Source organism: Vipera berus, assembly GCF_964194415.1.
Source record: "Vipera berus genome assembly, chromosome: 6".
NCBI classification, from domain to species: Eukaryota; Metazoa; Chordata; class Lepidosauria; order Squamata; family Viperidae; genus Vipera; species Vipera berus.
The window spans coordinates 3,462,455-3,487,863 of NC_138208.1; the positions used below are offsets into that span (position 1 = coordinate 3,462,455).

Consider the following 25,409-nt stretch of genomic DNA (forward strand, 5'->3'; position numbering starts at 1 on the left):
CTGTTTTTTGTATACTGTGTGTGTCTATGTCTGCCTGCCTGCCTACCTATTTCTACTATCTATCTATCTATCTATCTATCTATCTATCTATCTATCTATCTATCTATCTATCTATCTATCTATCTATCTATCTATCTATCTCTGCCTTTATCATTTATCTGTCTGCCTTTCTATGTCTATTATAATCTCGTCTGTCTATCTATCTCTACCTTTATCATTTATCTGTCTGCCTATCTATATTATCATTTCTTGCCTATCTATCTATCTATCTATCTATCTATCTATCTATCTATCTATCTATCTATCTATCTATCATCTATCTATCTTTTCTCTATATATCATCTGTCTGTCTGTCTGTCTGTCTGTCTGTCTGTCTGTCTGTCTGTCTGTCTATCTATCTATCTATCTATCTATCTATCTATCTATCTATCTATCTATCTATCTATCTATCTATTTCTTTCTATTATCTATTTATCTTTCTACGTATCTATCATCTATCTATATCTATATCATCTCTCTCTCTCTCATTCATCCCTGTCAATCTATATCTTAACAAGTTTCTCACTTAGCAACATAAATTTTGGGCTCAATTGTGGTCGTAAGTTGAGGGCTACCTGCATTAGTCAGAGTTGAATCATTGAAAAAACAAAACCATCTTGGCCACAACCAAGTCGTTTTGCATCTGTTCTGTTACGAAGACAGACAAACAAGACACGTTTATAAATTCCAATAATAGAACTTGAGTCAAGGGAAACTTCATATTTACAGTTACATTTATATTCACACAAATGTTAAATAATTGTAAAAGAAGTGTTTTGAATCTTCAAGTCCACCATATTTTCAATGGCGGCCATAGGTTTCGTAATTTACCGAGCATCCTTAGAGTATTCCAGCATTACTGAATGGAGATCACCACAAGATGTTGCCTCACAGCCAACCACAATCTGAAATAATTAAAAGGAGATGCATTTTCTATTCGGTTTTGTCATTCTGATAGGAACAATTTATTCTTGCTGTCCGTTCTGGTAGATCATTGCATGTGTTCGTTCCAAAATAGTCAACCCCAAAATATATCCCTACTTTGGCAATAGTACCACCTTATATATGATATTTCACTTCTGCTTCGTTTGGATAAGAATATTTTTCTTCTCATAAACAATAAGATAGCCCTGTCCTCTAGTTACTCATAAGAGTAACTATAAAGAGAACTGGTTTGGTCTAGTGGTTAAAGCACTGGGAGTTTGTGAGTTCTAGCCCTACCTTAGCCATGAAAGGCAGATGAGTGACTTTGAGCCAATCACATGGAGACTGTGAGTTGTAGTCCTGCCTTAGCCCTCAAAGCCAGCTGGGTGACTTTGAGCCAATCACCTGGAGACTGTGAGTTGTAGTCCCGCCTTAGCCCTCAAAGCCAGCTGGGTGACTTTGAGCCAATCACCTGGAGACTGTGAGTTCTAGTCCCGCCTTAGCCCTCAAAGCCAGCTGGTTGACTTTGAGCCAATCACCTGGAGACTGTGAGTTCTAGTCCCGCCTTAGCACTCAAAGCCAGCTGGGTGACCTTAGGCCAATCACCAGGAGACTTTGAGTTCTAGTCCCGCCTTATCAATGAAAGGCACCTGGGTGTCTTTTTCAGCCTAACCCACCTCACAGGGTTATTGTTGTGGGGAAAATAGGAGGATGAAAGAGTAGTAGGTATGTTCGCTGCTTCGGGTTATTTATAAAGTACGTAATAAAGATGGGACAAAAATGTAATAAATAAGACTCAGACATTACTCGTCCAATTGACCCACCGTCTATATATATATATATATATATATATTCATATTAATTTGATGCTATTGTTAGATGCACTTGTGTAACTTCCAAAAATTGCTAATAAGCCAAGTACAGTAAATATTGGGATAATAATTTGAACATATTGATCGGACGTTTCGGGACCAGTCTGGATTTAAGTCAACGTTTTACTCTGAATGCACAGGAATTAATCTTCTTACTTTAAACTGTATCATGTATCCAGGTTGTATAATGAGTTCCCGAGAGGACAAGATATTATACGTCTGATCTTTTTTCTTATTTGGCCAGTAAAGGTGGAAAGAGGGGTTCCCGCAGAATCCGGCAGTCCTGACCGCATTTGGGTAGAAACTCCAGTTTTCTTCATGGGACACGCCTTCTGTTAAGATCAAAGAGTGAAAATGAGCCGGGGATTTATCCTACGGAAACATGTGCAGAATTGTTACAACACGTTTGTCTGTTCGGGATATGCAAGCACCCTCCGAAGCACAGGGGCCAGATAATAGGCAGCGCAATGTATCCCAAGGCGGCCAAATTATAAATAATTAAGAACATCTTCCCAGTTATCCCATTGGAATTGTTTGTAAAGGTGGGGTGTAATTCGGAGAGATGGAGATGCTGAGAGACAAAAGGAAAAAAGAAGAATTTTATTACACTATCAGAAAAAAAGATAACAAAGAGTCTTCTTTGCTTGTTTGTGCAGACCGGTTGCTGGCGTGCCGCGGTCCAGTAGTGGTCCATGGACCGGGGGGGGGACCCCTACTCTATTTGATTCTTACCATCATCAAACGTATCTACCAGTTGACTTGGATTGATTTCTGCTCCACCAATCAGTATATTATCCAGGGCCCACTGAGCACGATCCACACCCGAAACCACAATCCCGTTGTTGATCACAAAGGGTTGCCACCAGCGTAGGCGAGTTGTGTTGGTGAGAGACTCTTCTGGGAGCAGAATATAATCGTGCCGGATGGAGATATATTTCTGATAATCCATCTCATGCAGCAACGTCCATGATATTCCTAGATTATGATGGTTCAAAATAAAGAAAAAAAATCAGTAAATGTCTGAGATTCCTTGTGGAGTTCTCTTTACGGCTGATTTGTTATGAGTGCTGCCCTTTTATAAAATAAGAATAAGAATAGAATAATAAGAATAGAATAGAATAGAATAGAATAGAATAGAATAGAATAGAATAGAATAGAATAGAATAGAATAGAATAGAATAGAATAGAATAGAATAGGAATAAAACAGAACAGAATAGAATAAAATAATGTAAAATAGAATAGAATAGAAGAATGGAATGGAGGAATAGAATAGAATAGAATAGGAATAAGAATAAGAATAAGAATAGAATAGAATAGAATAGAATAGAATAGAATAGAATAGAATAGAATAGAATAGAATAGAATAGAATAGAATAGAATAGAATAGAATCTGGAAGGGATCTTGGAGGTCTTCTAGTCCAGCCCTCTGCTCAAGCAGGAGAACCTATACCATTTCAGACAAATGATCTTTATGATCCGTGGACTTCAACTCCCAGGATTCCTAAGCTGGACATGCTTTCTGGGAGCATGGAAGCCAGGAATTCTGGGAGTTGAAGTCCACAGGTCGTAAAGAGGCCATACTTGCCCACCCCTGTGTTAGACTGTTAAACTAATAGAAATAATGTGTTAGGCCCTCTATAAATCACTTGCCTCCATCTGTGGAATAATCCAGTAGAACTCCTTCTTTTCGACATGTCGGTCTGTGGCAAGTGGTCATGTTGCTTTCACTCCCTATTCTTCCCCAGTATTGCAGAAACCTGGATTAAAAACATGGAGCTAATTTAATTTACTGGAAGAAACTACACGCGTGTTTAGTGTTAAATATCTTCGTTTCTCAAGGTTCTCCGGAGGGAATCAACGGAGCTCAACCCGAGACTTTGTGTGCGTTACTTAAAATACGTTAAACCTCCCAATTTCTTTTTTCTTTTTTTTTTCTTTTTAGGTAGGTCTAGCTCGATTTCTTCTCAACTGTGGGAAAAGCGAATTTCAGAAATTAGGTTTTTGGATAGGGATGGACCAGATCGGCCATCTACCACGAGCATTTATAACGGAGTCTTTTCCAAACCTGCCTACCTTCTACACTTTGCTTCTTTTCTCGTATTTTCTGGGCTAAATCCATCCAGGGATTGAATCAAAGAAAGGCTAATCCTTTCAACAGGCAGAATTAAAAAAAAAAGTGCACGGGCCATAGGGCTGCAGTGAGCTACCCCTAACAAGGTGGACTATATATATGGTTCATCTTTGGAAGGATGGATAATTTATGAAATTATTGATCACTTTGCACGCGGTTAGCCAGCGGACGTGGTCAGCTGCGGAAACAAGTCCTTCCTTCCTTCCTTCCTTTTTTAAAATATAGATTTTATTAGTTTTTATAGGATTAGGGATAAGGCGGGGCCGGGATTAGGGTAGGGATTTGAGTTAGGGTTAGGATTAGGGTTGGGGTTGGGTTTAGGGTTTTTCCAAATAACATTTTCAATATTTAGCAAACAGCACAGTGTCTGGGTTCAGGTGTTTAACAAACGATAACAGATAATAGTTAATTATCATAAACAATATGTTAGTTAATCACTCAATAGCCTTCTTCTTGCTAATATATATTCAAAATTACATGTCACGTTCCTTTCTCTCCGACTCGTTTTTCTAGCCATTGACAGAAATTATCCCATGTTCTAAAGTCTTTGTTCTCTTTTATCTTTAAAGTCAATCTTATCCATTTCTGCACACTCTAGAATTTTCTTAATTAGTACTTCTTCAGCTTTTTCCATTGTTGGGCAAATGCAATTCTTGCTGCCGTTAGTCGGTGTAAGTGTTAAATATCTGCAATCTGTCTCATAACTGGCTCCGATTATTCCTAACAAAAACGATTCTGGTTTAAAGTCTATTTGTTTTTTAGTCATCTTCTCCAACCATAAATGTATTTTAACCCAAAATCTCTTCCTTCCTTCCTTCCTGAGCTGACATGTTAAGGATGAAAGATTGATGTCCTCTCAGCCTTCAGGAGGGCATTCGTGGCGATTATTCTGGGTCGCCAACAACACGGATGAGCTACGTTCGCCTCTACTAGGTAAGCTGACCTACTTTGCGCCCCGGAGATCCAGGTCTTGAGTGACGGCCTGCCTCACGGTGGGGCCTCCGAAATAGAGAGCCGTGTCCTCGGCCAGGACCCCGCACTCCAGACAGGCCAGCCCGCCTTCCAGAGACATCCACAGGTCGGGCCGAATCTCTTCGTTGTCGAAGCGCTCCTTCAGGAAGGTCTGGTGAGGGATTGCAAGGTTGTGAGAACAGGCGGACGGGCTTTTAGGGGGAATGTTCAGAAAAATGCAATTCCTCCCTCTTCCCCTTCCTTTCTTCCTCCCCTCCTCCCTTCTTCTTCCCTTCAGCTTTTCTTTCTTTCTTTCTTTCTTTCTCTTTCTTTCTTTCTTTCTTCTTTCTCTTTCTTTCTTTCTTTCTTTCTTTCTTTCTTTCTTTCTTTCTTTCTTTCTTTCTTTCTTTCTTTCTTTCTTTCTTTCTTTCTTTCTTTCTTTCTTTCTTTCTTTCCTTCCTCTTCCCTTTCCTTCCTTCCTCCTCCCTTTCCTTTCTTTCTCCCTCCTCCCTTCTTTTACCCTTCAGTTCTTCCTTTCTTCCTCCCTCCCTCCCTCTCTCCTTCTCCTTTTCTCCCTTCCCTTCCTTTCCCTTCCCTTCCCTTCCCTTCCCTTGTCCCCATAACATACCACAATATAATAGAATTATTTGACATCTGAAATAGATCTTGGACTAATGAGCTTGTATTTTCTGCAGAAATATAATCTAAATACATATTAAGAGGTTTCCCTATCCAGTCGTGTCCGACTCTAGGGAAAAGTATTCCTCTCTGTTTCTTACTCCAGGGATCCAGCGTTGTCTGAAGACAATTTCTGTGGTCCTGTGGCCAGCATGACTATATGCCGAGGCACACAGAACATTGTTACCTTCCCACCGAAGTGGTACCTATTTATCTACTCGCATTTGCATGCTTTCAAACTGCTAGGCTGGCAGGAGCTGGAGCAAAGAACAGAAGCTCACCCCGCTGCACAGCGCTGGGGTCTTAAACCCGGGCTGTCCTCTTTCCAGCTGACAAACTCAGTGTTTTTAACTGTTGATCCACCACACCCCTAAATACATATTAGTCAGGTCCAAAATCAAGAATAACAGTTGCGATTCCTCCAAGCTGAGTTCCTTATTGTTTCACAGTAGAGACAGACTTTTTCCAGACTCTACTATCTGCATCTACAACATCCTGTGTACTATTAGGGAGGAGCTGTCCTCACCCTCTTTCTCTCGCACAGGATATCTGGACTGAGTTGTTGTTGTTTTTTTACTCCTCTGTCCTGCAGCCCCTCACTCCTGGAAATCTGCCTCCTCACTACGTCCCATCACAATGCTTTGATAATCGTTTTGTTATATATGCTATGTTAAGTAATAGGCTACTCCTTCGAATGCAAATATTTGGTTCGTTTGCATTTCTTTCCATCGTCCAGATTCTCTTTAATTACCTTCAAAGGATGGGTCAGGTAACAATTTGGTCCGGAGAATCCCGGATCACAAATGCACTGCTCTTTCAAACAGTCGCCGTGGCCTCGACAGTTTTCGGCACAAGCAGGCCCAAGGTAGAAATTGTCAATGGCCCATTGCATATCGGAGTACTTCTGATAAAATCTGAATCTCACTGGACTGCAGGAACACACAAGAAGGAGCTGAGATTATTGCACACATCTTGACAGCATGATAATAGAGCACGATTCCTAGAAAGTATGCTTTCTCAGTTCAGGAATGCATTTCTACGACTTCGAGTGAAAATAAAGGATTTTGTTGAAAGCAGTGAATTTGTCTTGGTTAAAAATTTTAAAGGGGAACCAAATAAGATAGCCCCTGACCACAACTGCGCCTAAAATATCCACTGCTTTGCCCCATTTTTTTTTTAAAAAAGTATGTTTTATTAATTTTTTAACATAATCGCCTGAATATTCAGTAGACAGTGCGTCGTCTGGTTTTATATTTCACAAACATTCACTAACGGTTAAATTCTGTAATCTATATAATCCACACGATAACGTTACATGATTTCCTCTTTTCCCCATTGTGTTCTCTTTTACCCACCTTAAGTTAATACAATTCTTATTGTTTTAATAAATGATAATTAAGTATAAAAGTTTTCTAATATTTCTACAAATAATAATCGCATCAATTGAGTATTCCTTTTCTATCTGGTCATTCTGGTTGTCTCATCATATATCCTGTTTACAGTTCTTGTTTAGATTTGTTTTCCCCACAATGTTCTAAGCATTTTTACTGGTTAAGATTTTCTCATTTGCCCCATTTAACGACCTTCCTTGCCACAGTTGTTAGGATAGAAGTTAGGATTTGATATCTGGATATCCAATTCATAGCAGAAGCAAATGCCAGCAAAACAAATATTGTTCTTTTAGCTTACAGGAAGAAGAATGTTTAGAAGTTCACCTTGACTCGCTGTTAATCAGGTCTGATCACAATAAATAATGTTAAAATGGTCTCCAAAAAAAAAAATAGAGGAGTAATTTATTTTGACCAGGGGGAACAACAATGCAAGTAGTCCTCAACTTACGATCACAACTCAGTCCAACATTTATGTTGCTAAGTGAGACAGTTAAGTGGGTTTTGCCCCATGCCACCATCGTTAGGTGAATCACTGCACTGGTTAAATGAGTAACACGGTTGTTAAGCGAATCTGGCTTTCCCCATTGACTTTGCCTGTTGGAAAGTTGCAAAAGGGGATCACATGACCTTGGGCCGCTGCAACCGTCGTAAGTACACGCCAGTTGCCAAGCCTCCAAATTTTGATCATGTGACCAAGGGGATGCTGCAATGGTTCTTAAATGTGAAAAAAACAGTTATAAGTCACTTTTCTTGAGTGCTGTTGTAACTTCAAGGCTCAATGAGTAAGTTGTAAGTTGAGGACAACTTGTATGGGAAAACCAGCTGTTCAGTATTTCTAGTCCCAGTTTTCTGGCACCACGTTCGAGTCTCTCCTTCTTCTGTACATTGTAGACCCTCTCCTTTGTTATGACCCTGTGCCTCTACTTCGGGGGTCTTCAAACTTGGCCACTTTAAGACTTGGGGACTTCAACTCCCAGAATTCCTCAGCCAGTCCTCAGGGCTGGCTAAGGAACTCTGGGAGTTGAAGTCCCCAAGTCTTAAAGTGGCCAAGTTTGAAGACCCCCCAGCTCTACTTGATAATTAAGTATCGTTTCCTACTTACTTTCCTACTAGGTTTTCAGGCAATGGGTACGTTATCCTTTTCCATCCTTTGGTGGGAAAGAAGACAGAAGGCTGGGAAACAGCTCCGGAACATTTCGGATCAGCGGGTAAGCACTGAGGGACGAGGTACCTCCAACTCACGCCAAAATCGGTAGAATATTGTACGTGGACTTGGTTTTGAGCAATCTTTTCGGAGGCTTTACATCCAACCGAAATCTAATGGGTGCAAAAAAAAACAAACAAACAGAAATGCGTTTTGTTTCGCAGTTTGTTTGTTTTTTTTAAAAAAAGAGCAAAAATAATTCAGATCGTAAGGCACAAAACAATGTCATTTTGACAGAAGAGAACATTGGCAGCTCAAGGCTGAAATTTTTTTTTTTTTAATCCCATTTATATCCCGCCCTTCTCCGAAGATTCAGGGCGGCTTACAAGCTTAGCAGTAGCCTTCATTCTATGTATATGCCTGCTTGTTAGGGCTTTCACACACACCCCAAGCGGCATTATTACAAAGTCAGCTTATTGCCCCCAACAATCTGGGTCCTCATTTTACCTACCTGGGAAGGATGGAAGGCTGAGTCAACCTTGAGCCTGGTGGGACTCGAACCTGCACTAATTGCAGGCAGCTGGTGTTACTTAAGGAGGCATTAGCCCACTGCTCCACCAAGGCTCCTTGGTGTATTAATGAACACGGCTAGCCCACTGATCTATACCACCCAACATCTTTCCACGTGGTACTCCAGCACTTGTCTACGGAGGTTCTCAATCTTCCAGGTCATAGTTGTCCCAAAGGTGCTTTTTTCAGGAAGCAACTGGACTTTCTGGTTTTTCTTTGAAGAAGTTTCATTTCTTATCCCAGCAGCTTCTTCAGCTCTGACTGGATGGTGGGGAACGGAAGGAGGTATACTCCTTGCAGACAGCTGTTTGTTTGCCTTCTTTTACAGCTGGGGTCTTCAGACTTGGCCCTTTTATGACTTGTGGACTTCAACTCCCAGAATTCCTCAGCCAGCATGCCTGGCTGGGGAATTCTGGGAGTTGAAGTCCACAAGTCATAAAAGGGCCAGGTTTGAAGACCCTTGTGATAGATGATAGATAGATGATAGAGATAAATAGACTAAAGATATAGAGAAATAAAGTAGATAGATGGATGAGAGAGAAAAATGATAGATGGATGGATAGATGGATGGATGGATGGATAGATAGATAGATAGATAGATAGATAGATAGATAGATAGATAGATAGATAGAATAGACCAGAGGTCTTCAAACGTGGCCCTTTTATGACTTGTGGACTTCCAGAATTCCTCAGCCAGCGTGCCTGGCTGGGGAATTCTGGGAGTTGAAGTCCACAAGTCATAAAAGGGCCAAGTTTGAAGACCCCTGTTTTAGAGAGTCATTGAGGCCACTGGGGGGGGTTACCTGTGTCCTCAGGGTCACCTGAGTGGTGCAAATGGGTGTGGAGCCTTCTTGGAGCTGCTGAAAGGACCGTTTTGTAGAGCTGTGCTTTCTGCAGGATGTTCTTCTACCCTGTGTCCCTCCACTGTTGAAAGGGACTTAGCTTACTCCAGCACTTAGCTCATCAGTTCAACAGGTATACTGATAACAATAATGTAGCTATCCAAGATGTTAGGCATATGGTGATAGCCTACAATGTTGGGTTGAAAATATCTTAACTATGATGTTGTGACTTTAAGATGTTAATTGGCCAATGGGTGTGTAAGTGTTCTCATGGCCATAAGAGGGAGCTAGGAACGTAGCTTCTCTCTCTCTCTGAATTCACTGCTCTCTACTATTACTGTTTTTGCTCTGTTTTGCTGTACTTTTGGTTTACTACTGTGATAAACCTGTACAACTGTGTATTGACCTCCGGACCAGTAAGAAGACTTTGTATTTTGGATTACTCCTTGGACTGTTGCTATTGTGTATGACATGGACTGTTTATTTTTGACCGTGCATTTTTGTTCTTACACCACCTCAAAGTAAAATACTTTTTGCTTTTACAACTCAGTGTACTCTTGTGATTACTGTGTGACTCTTACTGCTCTCAGTACCCTTCCTGGTCTGTGCAACTCTTTGGTAGCATAAGGAGACCTCTGCACAACAATACCTAACACAAGATCAAGGTCCATGAAATCTCCATACCTTGAACTGCATGATCCAACGCTCAGTCGGAGTCAGATCATGAGTGATGGCGTAGGCCTCTCTGCCGTCATGGCTGCCACACATCAGGACGCCATCCGGAGAGTCACAGAATTTTTCAATAGAGCAATCATCGTGGAACATCCAGAGCTCGCTCACTTAAGAGAGAAAAAAGAAAATTCTGATCAATCTTGTAAAACCTCAGCATTTCATAACGACGGAGGTTAACTAGGTTGCCTTAGTTCCTGAAAACAAATGTCCGGATAACTGAAATATTAGTGGATTGTAACATGATGATGAATTATGTTTTTTTTTTAATAAGCAGCTTTAACTAGATGCCCACCTTTCAGAGAAAAATCGAGCTTGGTGGTAACCCTGTTTTTCCCCCTCCCTTTTTATATCCCTTTGTGGACCTGTCTTTTGAATTGCTACCTGCTTGGGGAAAAAAGTGATCGGTTGATCTTTTTAAAAATCACTCTGAAGATTTTTTTTTTTTGCTTGATTTCTTCTTATTACACAAACGTCAAGGTTAAAAAACACCAGTAAACGTGTCGTCCCTACTCTAACCTACGGGCTGAATTTAAGCGGCATTCAATTCAACCCTTCTTTTATCATCTGTAAAATTTAATATATATATTTTTGCCAGTTTTGTATCCTTGTATTACTTCTACCTTTTTCTACTTCAGTCTCTTCTGGCTTTCTCTCTCCTTTTTTTTTTTGTTTAAAAAAAACAACCTATTTTTCTCTTGGACCATTTGTTTTTGTTAAGTTTATATCTTTGTTTTATAAACATTGTGTGTGTGTGTGTATTTATGTGCGCATATATATCATGTTTCCCTGAAAATAATAATAATAATAATAATAATAATAATAATAATAATAATAATAATAATAATAACAACAACAACAACAACAACAACAACAATAAGTTGGAAGGGACCTTGGAGGTCATCTAGTCCAACCCCCTGCTCAGGCAGGAAACCCGATACCATTTCAGACAAACGACTGTCCAGTCTCTTCTTAAAAACCTCCTGTGTTGGAGCATTCATCACTTCTGGAGGCAGGTGGTTCCACTGGTTAATTGTTCTAACATGATTTTTCAGGACGCTCGTAATATAAGCCCCACCCCAAAAATAAGCCCCAGTTAAGATCGTCAGCCAGATGGACGCATTTAGTACAGTATTTTCCCCAAATAAGCCCTAATCCGTCTTTTGGAGCAAAAAATTAATAGGAGACCCGGTCTTATTTTTGGGGAAACGTGTGTGTGTGTGTGTGTGTGTGTGTGTGTACATATATAGCTACACAGACAGACAGACAGACACACACACACAGAGACACACAAACACACACACATATGCATGCATACACACACATATACACACAAATAACTATACACGTAGACACATATATAAATATATATATATATATATATATATATATATATATATATATATATATATATATATATATATATACATGTATATATACACACACATACATATACACATAATTATACACATACACACATATACATATATACACACACATACACACATGCACACATATATATATATATATATATATATATATATATATATATACACACACATACACACATACATATACACATAATTATACACATAATTATACACATACACACATATATAAACATACATACACACACACACACATATACACCTACACACACACGTTTGTGTGTGCGTTTAAAAACCCAACTCTCCTAATAATTTGCAACTGTGTCAACAATTACCTGTTGTCCTGTCATCGACAAACATGTCGAAAGTGATCCTGCCCGTGGGTCCCGCATCGGCAGGCGAGCGTTCGTGCTGGGGCAACGGTGCACTGCTAAAGGTATCCAGCATCACGGTCCTTTGATCCGCTGAGCCCGATATCAGCACATTGTCAATTGCCCAGTCGCTCTGGTCGAGACCCTCGTGTTTCGGCTGCCACCAGCGGAAACGCGTCCCTACTCGCTTGGCATCCGGAGGAAGGAGAATGTTCACAAAGCTAAATGGAGAAACATCACACGCCACTCCGTCAAATATTTCAGAAGAAACACACACGGGCCGTCCTTGGCTTCCAACAGCTCGTTTAGTGACCGTTCAAAGTTACAACGGCACTGTAAAAAGTGACAGGGCCCTGTTTCACACTCAACGACCGTTGCGGCCTCCCCAGGGTCATGTGATTAGAATTCTGATGGCCACCATGTCCCGGGGTCATGAGATCATAACCTGCCCAAACGGCGGGATTGGACAGGTAGAAATGGCTTGGAAAAGATGGCCCAGCCCCAAAGCATGATGGGAATTATTCATAGTTGAATAACTGAACTTGTCGTTCAGTTTCTCTGCATAAGGGGTCTTCAAATGTGGCCACTTTTAAGACTTGTGGACTTCAACTCCCAGAATTCCTCAGCCAGCCCTCAAGGCTGGCTGAGGAATTCTGGGAGTTGAAGTCCACAAGTCTTAAAAGTGGTCAAGTTTGAAGACCCCTGCTCTACATGAACACGGTTATTGTGCTAACTTTAAGGGTATGAAAGACCTCGTTTTAACTACTAAACGGCTACAAAGATGTTACTCCTAAATTAAGCATCAGTAAGGAAGCGGGGATCAATCTGAAAAAAAAAACCCACTGAGTTTTACAGTATGACGGCAGTCTTAGGGAAAGTCTACTTTTAGCTCAGTTTATTGATACTGACAGGATAAGATCTGATGAGTTATTTCAACAGGCAAGATGAAGGTTGCTATTACCCGGGCTTGCTGAACTGGTCGTAAAATATTTCCATCAAAAGGGTCCACGTAATGCCACCGTTCACGGAATACTCCAGAAGAACTCCTTGGTTACGGTTATTGGGGCTGATCAGGCATCCATACATGAAATAAAACTGAACGAATTCTGCCTTGGTTAGGTTTAAATCCACCGTCACGAGCAAACGGCTGCATCCCTTAGTAAAGAAAGGGGGGAAAAATGGAGAGCGCTAAGGGAAAGACAACCAACCTTGTTAATAATAATTTAATAATAATTTTTAATAATTTTATTTGTATACCGCCCTTCTCCCGAAGGACTCAGGGCGGTGAACAGGGCAAACATATAAAAATACAAGATACAAAAGTTAAAAAGAATTAAACACAATGCCCAAGCTAAAACAATAAATAAATATATTAAGAACAACAATAAAATCCCAACCCATCCCCCATTAGGCCAGGCCGGCTTGTTCGAATAAATAAGTCTTCAGATCACGTCGGAAAGAGCGAAGGTCGGGCGCCATCCGGAGCTCAACCGGCTTGATAGGCTTAGAAAAGCAGGACCAAGGTTAGTTGTTGGGTTTTTTTTTGTTTCTCCAAAGAAGGCGAAACCAGGATTAGGAGGTTTATTAACAGGTCTATGCATTGCTTTTGGCTCAGTGCAAAATTGTTACTTTGGAGCAGAGGAAAGCGAGGACAAGCACTTCGCCTCTCTGCAACTCTTTAAAGCAGCCACATCTTTTTCTAAGTTATTTGGCAGCTGAAAAGGTTGGTGGTACAATCCCACAAAAAAACAAAGGTGCGTTGTTGTTGTTTTTTCTAGAAGGCAACTGGAATTTTTGGGTTTATTTTTTCCCCCTCCCTTTGAAAACCTTTTTGCTTCTCACCCAAGAAGATTTTTCAGGCTGGTAGGGAATGGAAAACCTGACGGCAGGACAGGAAACAACGGATGGAAACTAATCAAGGAGAGAAGCAACCTCGAACTAAGGAGGAATTTCCTGACAGTGAGAACAATTAACCAGTGAAACTACCTGCCTCCAGAAGCGGTGAATGCTCCAACATTGGAAGTTTTATAGAAGACATTGGACAGCCATTTGTCTGAAATGGGATAGGGTTTCCCTGCCTGAGCAGGGGGTTGGACTAGATGACCTCCACGGTCCCTTCCAACTTTTTTTATTATTACTGTTATTGTTATTATATTTTGCAAATGAGTGTTAACGACTTGCTTTCCTAAGTCCAGCATGGGTTTGAAGACCTGCCAGGTGCCTTCCAATTATGTTACTCTATGTTATTTGAACTATGGTGCTGGAGAAGACTCCTGTGAGTCCCTTGGACTGCAAGGCGATCCAACCGGTCAGTCCTAGAGGAGATCAACCCTGACTGCTCTTTAGAAGAACAGATCGTGAAGTTGAAACTCAAATACTTTGGCCACCTAATGAGAAGGAAGGACTCACTGGAGAAGAGCCTCATGCTGGGAAAGGTTGAGGGCAAGAGAAGAAGGGGACAACAGAGAATGAGGTGGCTGGATGGAGTCACTGAAGCAGGAGGCGTGAGCCTAAATGGACTCCAGAAGATGGTAGAGGACAGGAAGGCCTGGAGGAACGTTGTCCATAGGGTCACGATGGGTCGGACACGACTTTGCAGCTAACAACAACAACAACGGGATGACTGCAGGGAATATGAATCCTTCCATTCTCCACCAGTCAGTTAGAGCTTGAAGAAGCTTCTTGGATGAAAAGTGAAACATTTTCAAAGGAAAAAAAAACACCCAAGAAAGTCTAGTTGCCTTTTTTTTTGGGGGGGGGGGAAAGCACCTTGGATCATCGAGAATCTCCATAGACAATCCCATGAAAAGATACGGCTACTTTCATGGACTCCAGGCAGGTGTTACACTTGCTGCCCCGCCTGCATGCTCAAAAGCACTTTTCATGTATCGGAGCCAAATGTTGCACAGCCCTAATTATAAGTAAATAGGAGAAGGTTGTTGGCCACATCCCCCCCGCCCCCGCCCCCCCAGCTTAAGATGTAGCTATCTAGACGATGCTGAACTACGTTTGTGGGCATCCCTCATTCTTGGTGGCAATTTCAACACTGATGTTAGCGCTTCAAAGTCAGCTAGGAAAAGCAAACAAGAGGCCAGGAATGCCTTTACTATAACAGGGTAAAATAAGAGAAATCTTAAAGTCCGTCCAGGTTTTTCTCTCTCTGTCCTATTCGACATTCCCTTAGGTACTCCTACAAATCATCGTGGCTGCTTATTCTTGATTAGTTAAGCAGCTAATACATATAATATTCTATTCCATGCTGGAAACTGCTCAGAGTTGTTTCATTGTGAGATTGGCGGCAAATAAATTCGTTCGTTCGTTCGTTCATTCATTCATTCATTCATTCAAGGTTTCCTGCGGAAAATATTGTTGCAGTAACACAACTTGGTTTCTCAAAAGTTGTTTCCCCAGTCAACTACGTTTAGTGGCTGTGAAAGCAAGCTATAGATTCATGTTTTATTTATTTATTTCTATCCCCCCCCTTTATTATTTTTATAAAAAACTCAAGGGGGTGAACATATCCATCACAGCTTTCTCTTCCTATTTTCCTCATAGCAACAACCCTGTGATGTGTTGGGATGACAGAGACGGACTGGCCCAAGGTCACCCAGCTAGCTTTCGTAGCTAAGACGGAACTAGAATTCACAGTCTCCTGGTAACTGGCCCAAGGTCACCTAGCTGGCTTCCATGGCTAAGGCAGAACTAGAACTCACCATCTCCTAGTAATTGGCCCAAAGTCACCCAGCTGGCTTTCATGTCTAGGATGGAACTAGAATTCACCATCTCCTAATAATTGGCCCAAAATCACCCAGCTGGATTTCATGTCTAGGGCGGAACTAGAATTCACAGTCTCCTGGTAGTTGGCCGAAAGTCACCCAGCTGGCTTTCATATCTAGGGCAGAACTAGAATTCACCATCTCCTAATAATTGGCCCAAAATCACCCAGCTGGATTTCATGTCTAGGGCGGAACTAGAATTCACAGTCTCCTGGTAGTTGGCCGAAAGTCACCCAGCTGGCTTTCATGTCTAGGGTGAAACTAGAATCCACAGTCTCCTGGTAATTGACCCAAAGTCATCCAGCCAGCTTTCATGGCTAAGGTGGGACTAGAACTCACCGTCTCCTGTTTTTTATCCTGGTGCCTTAACCCCTAGACCAAACTGGCTTTCTATACGAAAGCAACTTAAGAGTTTATAGTCCTGCTCAATGTCTAGAAGAAGTCTGCAACTTTGAGTCACTACTTTTCACTTAGGCTTGGGCTAATCTTTCTAATGAAGCGTTTTAATCTATTTTGCTTTTCTGTGCCCACCTGCCTCCGACACGTTGTCACGTTTACAGCCAGGCGGCGACAGCAACAAAAACACAAACCCAAGGGGGAAAAAAAATGCAGCGGAGGGGAAAGGAAAGCAGAAGGAAAGAAGGCCTGCTTGAGAGAAACAAGATGCCCCAAATCAAAATACTAACCCCGCTAAAATGAAGGACCATCCCGGAAGCCACCGCCCCGCAGACGGTGCTGAGTTTCCCCCCGTTGACGGTGAACCAGTACTGGCTGGACGGCGCACGATTGAAATTGTCTTTCAGCTGAGTGGGGAGGGCCACATCGGGCTCGTCACAATACAACCCGCTCCAGTTTTCATCGCACCTGTAAAAAAACAGCAGACAGAGAACCCGATTAAACACAAACATCCAATATTTGAGCGTTTCATCAAGAGGGATGGGTTTCCACAGAGTTAGGCTTCGTTGGTCTCCTCTAGGAGGTGTCTTGGAGATCTTCAGAACCAGAATACAGCCGGAAGGGACCTTGGAGGTCTTCTAGTCCAACTTCTTGCACAGATAGGAGATCTTTCTGGACAAATGGAGGTCTTCTGGTCAAGCAGGAGACCCTATACAATTTGAGACAAGTGGCTGTCCAGTCTCTTTTGAAAAGCCTCCAGTGATGAAGCACCTACAACTTCTGGAGGCGGGTTGTTCCACTGGTTAATTGTCCTCACTGTTAGGAAGTTCCTCCTTAATTCCTGGTTGCTTCTCTCCTTGATCAGTTTCCAACTGTTGTTTCTTCTCTTGGCTTCTGGAGGTTTGGAAAATACGTTGACCTCCTCCTCCTTGTGGCAACCTTTCAAATACTGGAATACTGTTATCATGCCCCCCCCAGTCCTTCTTTTCTCTAGACTTGCCCAATTCTGCCTTCCTGAACATTAATTCTGTTTAAGAACCCATTACTAAAACTCCTGCGGAAAGATTCTTGGCTTTGAGGCGAAGAAAAACTTATTTTTCCAGACAGGCACAACCGATGAGACGGCACACCAACATTCAGCCTGTTGTTTTAGTGGGATGAAAAATTCCTAATGGGAATCTCAAAGGTTTCTGGGACAGCTTGTACAAAGCGGCACTGGAAAAAGGGACTTATGACCATTTTTCACACTTATGACCACCGCACCATCCCCGGGGCCGCGCAATTTACATTCCGATGCTTGAAAACTGACTCATATTTATGACGGTTACAGTGTCCCCGGGTGTGTGTGTCACATTGTCCCCTTTTTGCGACCTTTTGACAAGCAAAGTCAAAGCCACTTAACTATCAGGTTACTAACTGAACAATTTGAAAGATTGATTTAACCACTGTGACAAGAAAGGTTGTACAACGGGGTAAAATTCACTTCGCCGCCGCCTCACTTTTAGCAACCTAAAATTTGGGTTCGGTGGTGATCGTAAGTTGAGGACTACCTGTAGTTACCTTGTCTCTCTCAGTGGAGTGAGTACTTACACGCAGTTCCCTTCAGAACATCTTCCGTGTCCGCTGCACATATCTATACAGCCGTCACCTATGTAGACATTATCAATGGCCCAGGTTTGCTGCTTGTCGAAAGGAGCCATTTGGTGCCAACGGAAACGAGTTGCATCAGACCTTTAGGAAAGACAAAAGATGTGGAAAAAAATGCTCGTGGACAGTAGTGGGATCCAAATACGTGAATAACTGGTTCTCTGCATGGACACCGTTTCTGGAAGTCCGTTCTGGGCCTGAGCCTCTTAGGCCCAGAACAAATTTGTGGAAGTGGCGCCCATGTACTTCCGGCAAACCGTTCCGGGTGTGGGAAGGCCTCCTCCAGGCTTCCGAGGCCTCCTCCAGGCCTCCGAGGCCCAGAACAGACTTCCAGAAGCAGCATCCATACACTTCTGGTAGGACATTCTGGGCTTGGGAAGTCTCCTCCAGGCCTTGGAGGCCCAGAACAGACTTCCCGAAGTGGCATCCACGCACTTCTGGTGGGCCGTTCTGGGCTTGGGAGGCCTCCTCCAGGCCTCCAAGGCCCAGAACGGACTTCTGGAAGTGGCGTCCATGAACTTCCGGTGGGCTATTCCGAGCCTGTGAGGCCTCCTCCAAGGCTTTGAGGCCCAGAACGGACTTCTGGAAGCGGCATCCACGCACTTCTGGAGAGTCATTCTGGGCCTTGCGAAAAGGGGCTAGGGCTTCAGCCAGTTCACCAAACTCAACCAAAAACTAGCTACCAGTTCTGCTGAACCAGCGCGAGCCGGCTGAATTCCACCACTGCTTGTGGAGTTAAAACATGAGAACGAGCAACTTCCACAGGTGTGTGGTATCGAGCAAACGGAGACTCTGGCTTTATTCAACAAATAAACACTAGATGGCAGCGTTAAACTTCAAACCAAGTTTGCTCACGGAGCGAACAAAAGTTCTGTTCGGGCGGATCGCAACCTATTTGCTTATTCCCTTTATAGTTTGTACCCTCGGCATTTTTTCTTCTTTTTCTGATGGTTTTCCTCCAGTCGTGGGGCTTTTTCAATCAGATTAGGGTGATCTGTAAATTTAACCCATTGGTTTTATAGTCTACACTATTTCTGATCAACCGGAAACAATTTTTTAAAAAACCCTGAGGTGCATTTACGGTTCAAGTATGACCTTCTTTCCTTCTTACTCTGGGATTCTCCCAGCTGTTTCTGTGGCAGTTGAAACTCCTCACCCTATATAGGAAGCACTTGAGAAATTGTTTGGTTTTAACCATTTAGTCGTGTCGGACTCTTGGTGACTTTATAGGCAAGTGCTTTTAATGCTGTCCTGTCAAGCACAGCTTTTTTTCGGTTTTTTTATGTTCGACTTTTTATCAGATTTGAGCAGTGGTGGGATTCAAATAGGGGAACAACCGGTTCGCTGCATGGAGGTCACTTCCGGGAGTCCGTTCTGGGCCCGGGCAACAAAAAATTAGCTACCGGTTCTGCCAAAGTGGTGCGAACTGGCTGAATCTCACCACTGTATCTATCTATCTATCTATCTATCTATCTATCTATCTATCTATCTATCTATCTATCTATCTATCTATCTATCTATCTATCTATCTATCTATCTATCTATCTATCCTATATCTTATCTAATTATCTATCTATCTATCTATCTATCTATCTATCTATCTATCTATCTATCATCTAATCTATATCTTATCTAATTATCTATCTATCTGTCTGTCTGTCTGTCTGTCTGTCTGTCTATCTATCTAAGCCAACTAAGGACAAATATGCAACTTGTAGAATTCCTTTGGAAAACAAGTTTAGAAACAGGTAGCCACCAGGGAAAAAGAGATCCCTGATCACAATTCATAATATAATGGAAAACTTGCTCTGCTGGATAAAAGCAGGCCAAATATAATTCACCTGGTATATGGAGGAAGAGGCAAGGTAATTCTGGTCCATTTGTTGAAGGTATCGGAGATCAAGATCCTCTGGAGATGATACCTGTTGCATTCCACATTAGTAGGAAGGCAATCCCTTATCACAGGTTGCCAGGACAGACCCAGATCCACAGAATATTCCAGCTCAATAGCTAAAAAAGAATGAAATGCAAAAATGGTAAGATGGGCCGACAGGCCAGCATTAAAACATGACATGTGAAGAAGCATAGATAACTTGAATGATTGCTCCAAAGGTGCTTTCTCAAAAAGCAACAGGACTTCCTTGGTTTGCCTTGAAAAACGTTTCGCTTCTCATCCAAGAAGCTTTTTCGATTCTTCAATCAGAATTGAAGAATCTTCTTGGATGAGAAGCAAAACGTTTTCAAAGAAAAACCAAAGAAAGTCCAGGTGCCTTTTGAAAAAACACCTTTAGGGAAACCATGACTTGGATGACTGAGAATGTCTATAGACTTTTGAATGACCGCTATAGAGGAGCAGATTCAAATGTTCTGCCAGGTGTTCAGTATTATGTTGTTTCCAAAGAACACCTGCCTCGGTGTGAATTCCACTAAACCTGGAGAGCAAAGTTGGCAGTTATATATGGAGAGATGCCTCATCTCTATGGACTAGACGACCTCCAAGGTCCCTTCTAGCCCTATGACTCTATGTTCTAAACCTAACAGTGGATAACTAATTCAGTGTCTTCTCAAGACCATGGCAGTTGAAAAAGGGAAAGCAGTTTGATATTTATAATATAATATAATATAATAGAATAGAATAGAATAGAATAGAATAGAATAGAATAGAATAGAATAGAATAGAATAGAATAGAATAGAATAGAAACAGAACAGAGTAGAGTAGAGCAGAGCAGAGAAGAATAGAACAGAATAGGAATACAGAATAGAATAGAATAAGAAAGAATAATAGAACAGAACAGAATAGAATAGGAAAATAGAATAGAATAGAACAGAACAGAACAGAACAGAATAGAATAGAATAGAATAGAATAGAATAGAATAGAATAGAATAGAATAGAATAGATGAAAAATAAAATAAAATAGAATAAATGAAGAATAGAATAGGACAGGACAGAACAGAATAGAATAGGAGTAGAGTAGAGTAGAACAGAAAATAGAGAGTAGAGTAGAGTAGAGTAGAGTAGAGTAGAGTAGAATAGAATAGAATAGAATAGAAATACAGAATAGAATAGAATAGAACAGAACAGAACAGTTTAAAGGAATCGCCTTTACCGTAGCAAGAGTCAGTGACCGAACATGAAGCAGCAAAGTCCAACTGGAGAAAAGAGTCTTCGTTGATGGCAATGTCGGTGGTGACCACGTAGCGAGTGCTGGCCTTCTCAATGAAGACCAGGGCATCTCCAGAGGAGCCACACACGGGCATTTTGGTCCCACCTGGGTGGAGAAGCCACTTCTTGCTGTCCAAGGTGCTGAAATCATCTTCCAGGATTGTGTTGCCGGAAATGTTTCCACCGATAAGGATCTGGAATACAGCGACACAAACACTTACTTAATTTCAAATTCCTTGAATTGAAATGTCTGTGGAGATTCTCAGTCATCCAGGTTCATGGTTATTCTAAAGGTCCTTTTTCAAAAGGCAACTGGACTTTGTTTTTCCTTGAAGATGTTTCACTTCTCATCCAAGAATCTTCTTCAGTTCTTCTTCAGTGAACTGAAGAAGCTTCCTGGAGAAGAAGCAAAATGTTGTATAATAATAATAATAATAATAATAATAATAATAATAATAATAATAATAATAATAATAATAATAATAATAATAATAATAATAATAATAATATCATCATCTTCAATCCATTCCATTAAATTTTAAGTCAAAAATGTTAGCTAAGACTCTCTTGTTAAATTAGTTTCCTATGGCAGAAATGGATATATTTCTTTGTAAAGAAAGAGGCTATCAAAAAAAGAGAGAGAGTAAGATTAAACCAGACAATACATGAAGACAATAACTTTAATCTTTAATGTTTCTTCTTTACTCAGTGTAGAATAAAGGCAGACTCTTTTATGCTACAACATTGTAATCTTAGTGCAATTATTAAGGATCTCTTAACTAGCATAAGCTGACGGAATGAGGCTGTGGAACGAGGGACCGTCGCTTAATAAGTACGCTGTAATTTTTCCTGAGTTTTAATAAAGGGTGCTAAAAGACTCTTAAATTCAGTACGACTTAATTTTTTTAAAAAAATTGCCCACAGTTATAAGCATCGTATATTCCATATAACAAGCTATTAACAAATGGGAGCCCGGAGGCAATTTTAGAAAAACGTATTTTTGCTATGAGCCTGTCCTAAATAGGTCAAGAGGTGCAGTAAATTTTCCATAAATGGCCCTTAATGCTCTGTAGGCAAAGAGTTATTTGCAATTATTGTTCGTAAGTCTCCTAAATTGTAAGGTAAAGGTAAAGGTTCCCCCGCACATGCGTGCTAGTCGTTTCCGACTCTAGGGGCCGGTGCTCATCTCCGTTTCAAAGCCGAAGAGCCAGCGCTTGTCCGAGGACGTCTCCGTGGTCATGTGGCTGGCATGACTAGACGCCAAAGGCGCACGGAACGCTGTTACCTTCCCACCGTAGTGGTCCCTATTTGTCTACTTGCATTTTTACGTGCTTTCGAACTGCTAGGTTGGCAGAAGCTGGGACGAGTAACAGGTGCTCACTCTGCTACGCGGCACTCGGGATTCGACCCGCCGAACTGCCGACCTTCCGATCGACAAGTTCAGCGTCCTAACCCACTGAGCCACCGCGTCCCTTCCTCCTAAATTGTACAGAACTGCAATCAAAGTTGCTTTCGTAAAGTATCGAGAAGAAAAACTCCTGTACTTGGTGTAATGCAAATAATTCCAGGTTGAAGTGAATAGTAGATGCTTTACTATTGCTTTGAGTCTGATTGGAAAACTAGCATACAGGTCGTCCTCAACGTACGATAGTTAGTTTAGTGACCATTCCAATTGAACAACGGCAGTGGAAAAAGCGACTTAGGAAAGTTTTCCACACTTACGACCGTTGGAGCATCCCCAAAAATCATGTGGTCAAAATTCAGACCCTTGGCAACTGACTCATATTTATGACGCTTGCCGTGTCCCAGGGTGATGTTCAGCGATCCCCTTTTTCAACCTTCTGACAAGCAAAGTCAACGGGGGGAAGCCAGATTTCCTTCACAACCGCGTTACTAACTTAACAACTGCTGTGATTCACTTAACGGCGCTGGCCTGAAAGGTCGTAAAATGGGGCAAATGACTGTCTCACTTAGCAACATAAATGTCGGGACTCAATTGTGATCGTACGTTGAAGACTACTTGCATTGGGTTTTTTCCCCCCTTGTCAAAGTGAATTCCTCATTTATTTATTTTTTTTAAAAAAAAAACCGTTTTAATATTATTTATTGCGATCGGGCCTAATTAACAGTGAGTGAATGTGAACTTCTAAAAGATTCTTCTTCCTGCGAGCAAAAGGAATCATGTTTGTGTTGCTGGCATTTGTTTCTGCCATGAATTTGATATCCAAATATTTGGGGGAATTTTAAGCAGATGGCAGATGGCTGTGTATTAAAACACCACAATATGTAAATAAATAAAACATAATTATCCCAACTCCTTCCATAACACTGTTTTGTCCAGCAGTAGTCTTTGCTTTCTTTCAATTTCCCACCCCCCCAGCCTATAGTTTTGAGATACACTGCGGTTGTAACTTTCTGAATTAGCCACGTGTACCAAACCCATCGTTGTCATCCCGACAGATCTCAACTTCGGAGGAGTGTCCATCTGCAGCATGCGATCAAAAGGTCTGTGAGCTCGCTATTGCAATCTCTATGCTGGTGGTGATGCACTTACAAAACGAGTAGGGCTTGGATCATATCTCTCTCTCTCTCTCTCTCTCTCTCTCTCTCTCTCTCTCTCTCTCTCTCTCACACACACACACACACACACACACACACACACACACACACCAACACCATGCAGGCTTTGACTTGGACAAATGCAGAAACCCGTTGAGGAGAGGAATGAAAAAAAAAAGGATGAAGAGTGCCTTGAGGAAACCGTCACGTCTAGTCACGGGACGTTCCCTGTTGTCATCAGCTTTTTGAAAAGTGACGAGATGCTGCAAGCTATCCTGGCCTTAAAAAAAACAACAACAAACCAAAGTTTTATTCATTTTCCAGTTTTACATCCAAATATTTAGGAAGCAGCGAGGCGATTGGGTGGTCGGTAGTCCAATAACAAGAACTTTTGTACATGTCTCAGGTTGCATCCTCGACTCTTTAACGTTGCGGCGTTCAGAAATGCCGCAAACACACACACACACACACACAGGTTAAATCTAGAAATTTGTCCCACTGATTTCGGACACTCCAATTCTAAGCCTCTGGGAAGGTTGAGAAAGATTTGGAAAGATTAAGTGAAAAATAATAATAATAATAAAATTAACAGCTTGCCTTCAGAAGCTGTGGGTGCTCCATCTCTGGAGGCTTTTAAGGGTGTAGGGTCTCCTGCCTGAGCAGAGGGCTGGACTAGAAGACCTCCAAGGTCCCCTACCAACTCGATAATTATTCTGCATTCTGTAAGATCAAGTGGGTTGGGGCCATCCTAACCTGAAAGGGAAACGGAAGCTCTGCAACAAAGCCTTTTTAGATCCCAGAAGGTGACACATTTTCCAGAAGGGACCTAGAAGAAGCTCACCTTGCCAGATTTGGTAAGATGGGCAGAAATAAGGACCCAACAGCTTTTGGTTCCTCTGTAGCTGCTTAATGGCATCAGAAGATGCTTCCTTTCCACTTCCTAATGAGGCAATTGGAGGGCAGGTTATTTTTTTTATTATTATTATAAGAGCCGTGGTGGCGCAGTGGTTAGAAAGCAGCATTGCCAGCAAATTCTGCCCACAGCCAGCAGTTCGATCCTGACCGGGCTCAAGGTGGACTCAGCCTTCCATCCTTCCGAGGTCAGTAAATGAGGACCCAGATTGTTGAGGGCGATAGGCTGACTCCGTCAACTGCTTAAGAGAGGGCTGTACAACTCTATGAAGCGGTATATAAGTCTAAGGGCTATTCCCTTCCTTCCTCTCTATTCCCTTCCTCATTCTCCTTCTTTGGGGGCGCAATAGTTAGAGTGCAGTATTGCAGGCGAACTCCGCCAGCTGCCAGGAGTTTGATCCTGTCCAGACTCAAGGCTGACTTAGCCTTCCATCCTTCTGAGGTCAGAAAATGAGGACCCAGATTGCCGGGGACCATACGCTGACTCTGTAAACTGTTTATAAAGGTAAAGGTAAAGGTTCCCCCGCACGTGCGTGCTAGTCGTTTCCGACTCTAGGGGCTGGTGCTCATCTCCGTTTCAAAGCCGAAGAGCCAGCGCTTGTCCGAGGACGTCTCCGTGGTCATGTGGCCGGCATGACTAGACGCCAAAGGCGCACGGAACGCTGTTACCTTCCCACCGTAGTGGTCCCTATTTTTCTACTTGCATTTTTTACGTGCTTTCGAACTGCTAGGTTGGCAGAAGCTGGGACGAGTAACAGGCGCTCACTCTGCTACGCGGCACTCGGGATTCGACCCGCCAAACTGCCGACCTTCTGATCGACAAGCTCATCGCCTTAACCCACTGAGCCACAGGGTTATGGTCACAGGGTTGTAAAAGACCATGACGCGGCATATAAGTTTAAGTCAGGGCTCTTCAAACTTGT

The 25,409-nt window shown here is 42.0% G+C and overlaps 1 protein-coding gene across 1 annotated transcript in view; it reads right to left on the bottom strand.

The window, feature by feature from the left end:
• RELN (reelin) overlaps window positions 1-25,409 on the bottom strand; it is a 345,250-nt gene that overhangs the window by 21,973 nt on the left and 297,868 nt on the right. The window contains exons 45-58 of the mRNA XM_081331294.1: window positions 20,960-21,209; window positions 19,692-19,860; window positions 17,794-17,934; window positions 16,494-16,671; window positions 12,993-13,186; window positions 11,996-12,252; window positions 10,228-10,382; window positions 8,090-8,304; window positions 6,348-6,525; window positions 4,915-5,090; window positions 3,487-3,593; window positions 2,568-2,810; window positions 1,992-2,167; window positions 871-944 (exon numbers count right to left, since the gene is read on the bottom strand). Coding sequence (XP_081187420.1) covers window positions 871-944; window positions 1,992-2,167; window positions 2,568-2,810; window positions 3,487-3,593; window positions 4,915-5,090; window positions 6,348-6,525; window positions 8,090-8,304; window positions 10,228-10,382; window positions 11,996-12,252; window positions 12,993-13,186; window positions 16,494-16,671; window positions 17,794-17,934; window positions 19,692-19,860; window positions 20,960-21,209 — 2,513 coding nt within the window. The remainder of the gene's footprint in view (window positions 1-870; window positions 945-1,991; window positions 2,168-2,567; window positions 2,811-3,486; window positions 3,594-4,914; window positions 5,091-6,347; window positions 6,526-8,089; window positions 8,305-10,227; window positions 10,383-11,995; window positions 12,253-12,992; window positions 13,187-16,493; window positions 16,672-17,793; window positions 17,935-19,691; window positions 19,861-20,959; window positions 21,210-25,409) is intronic.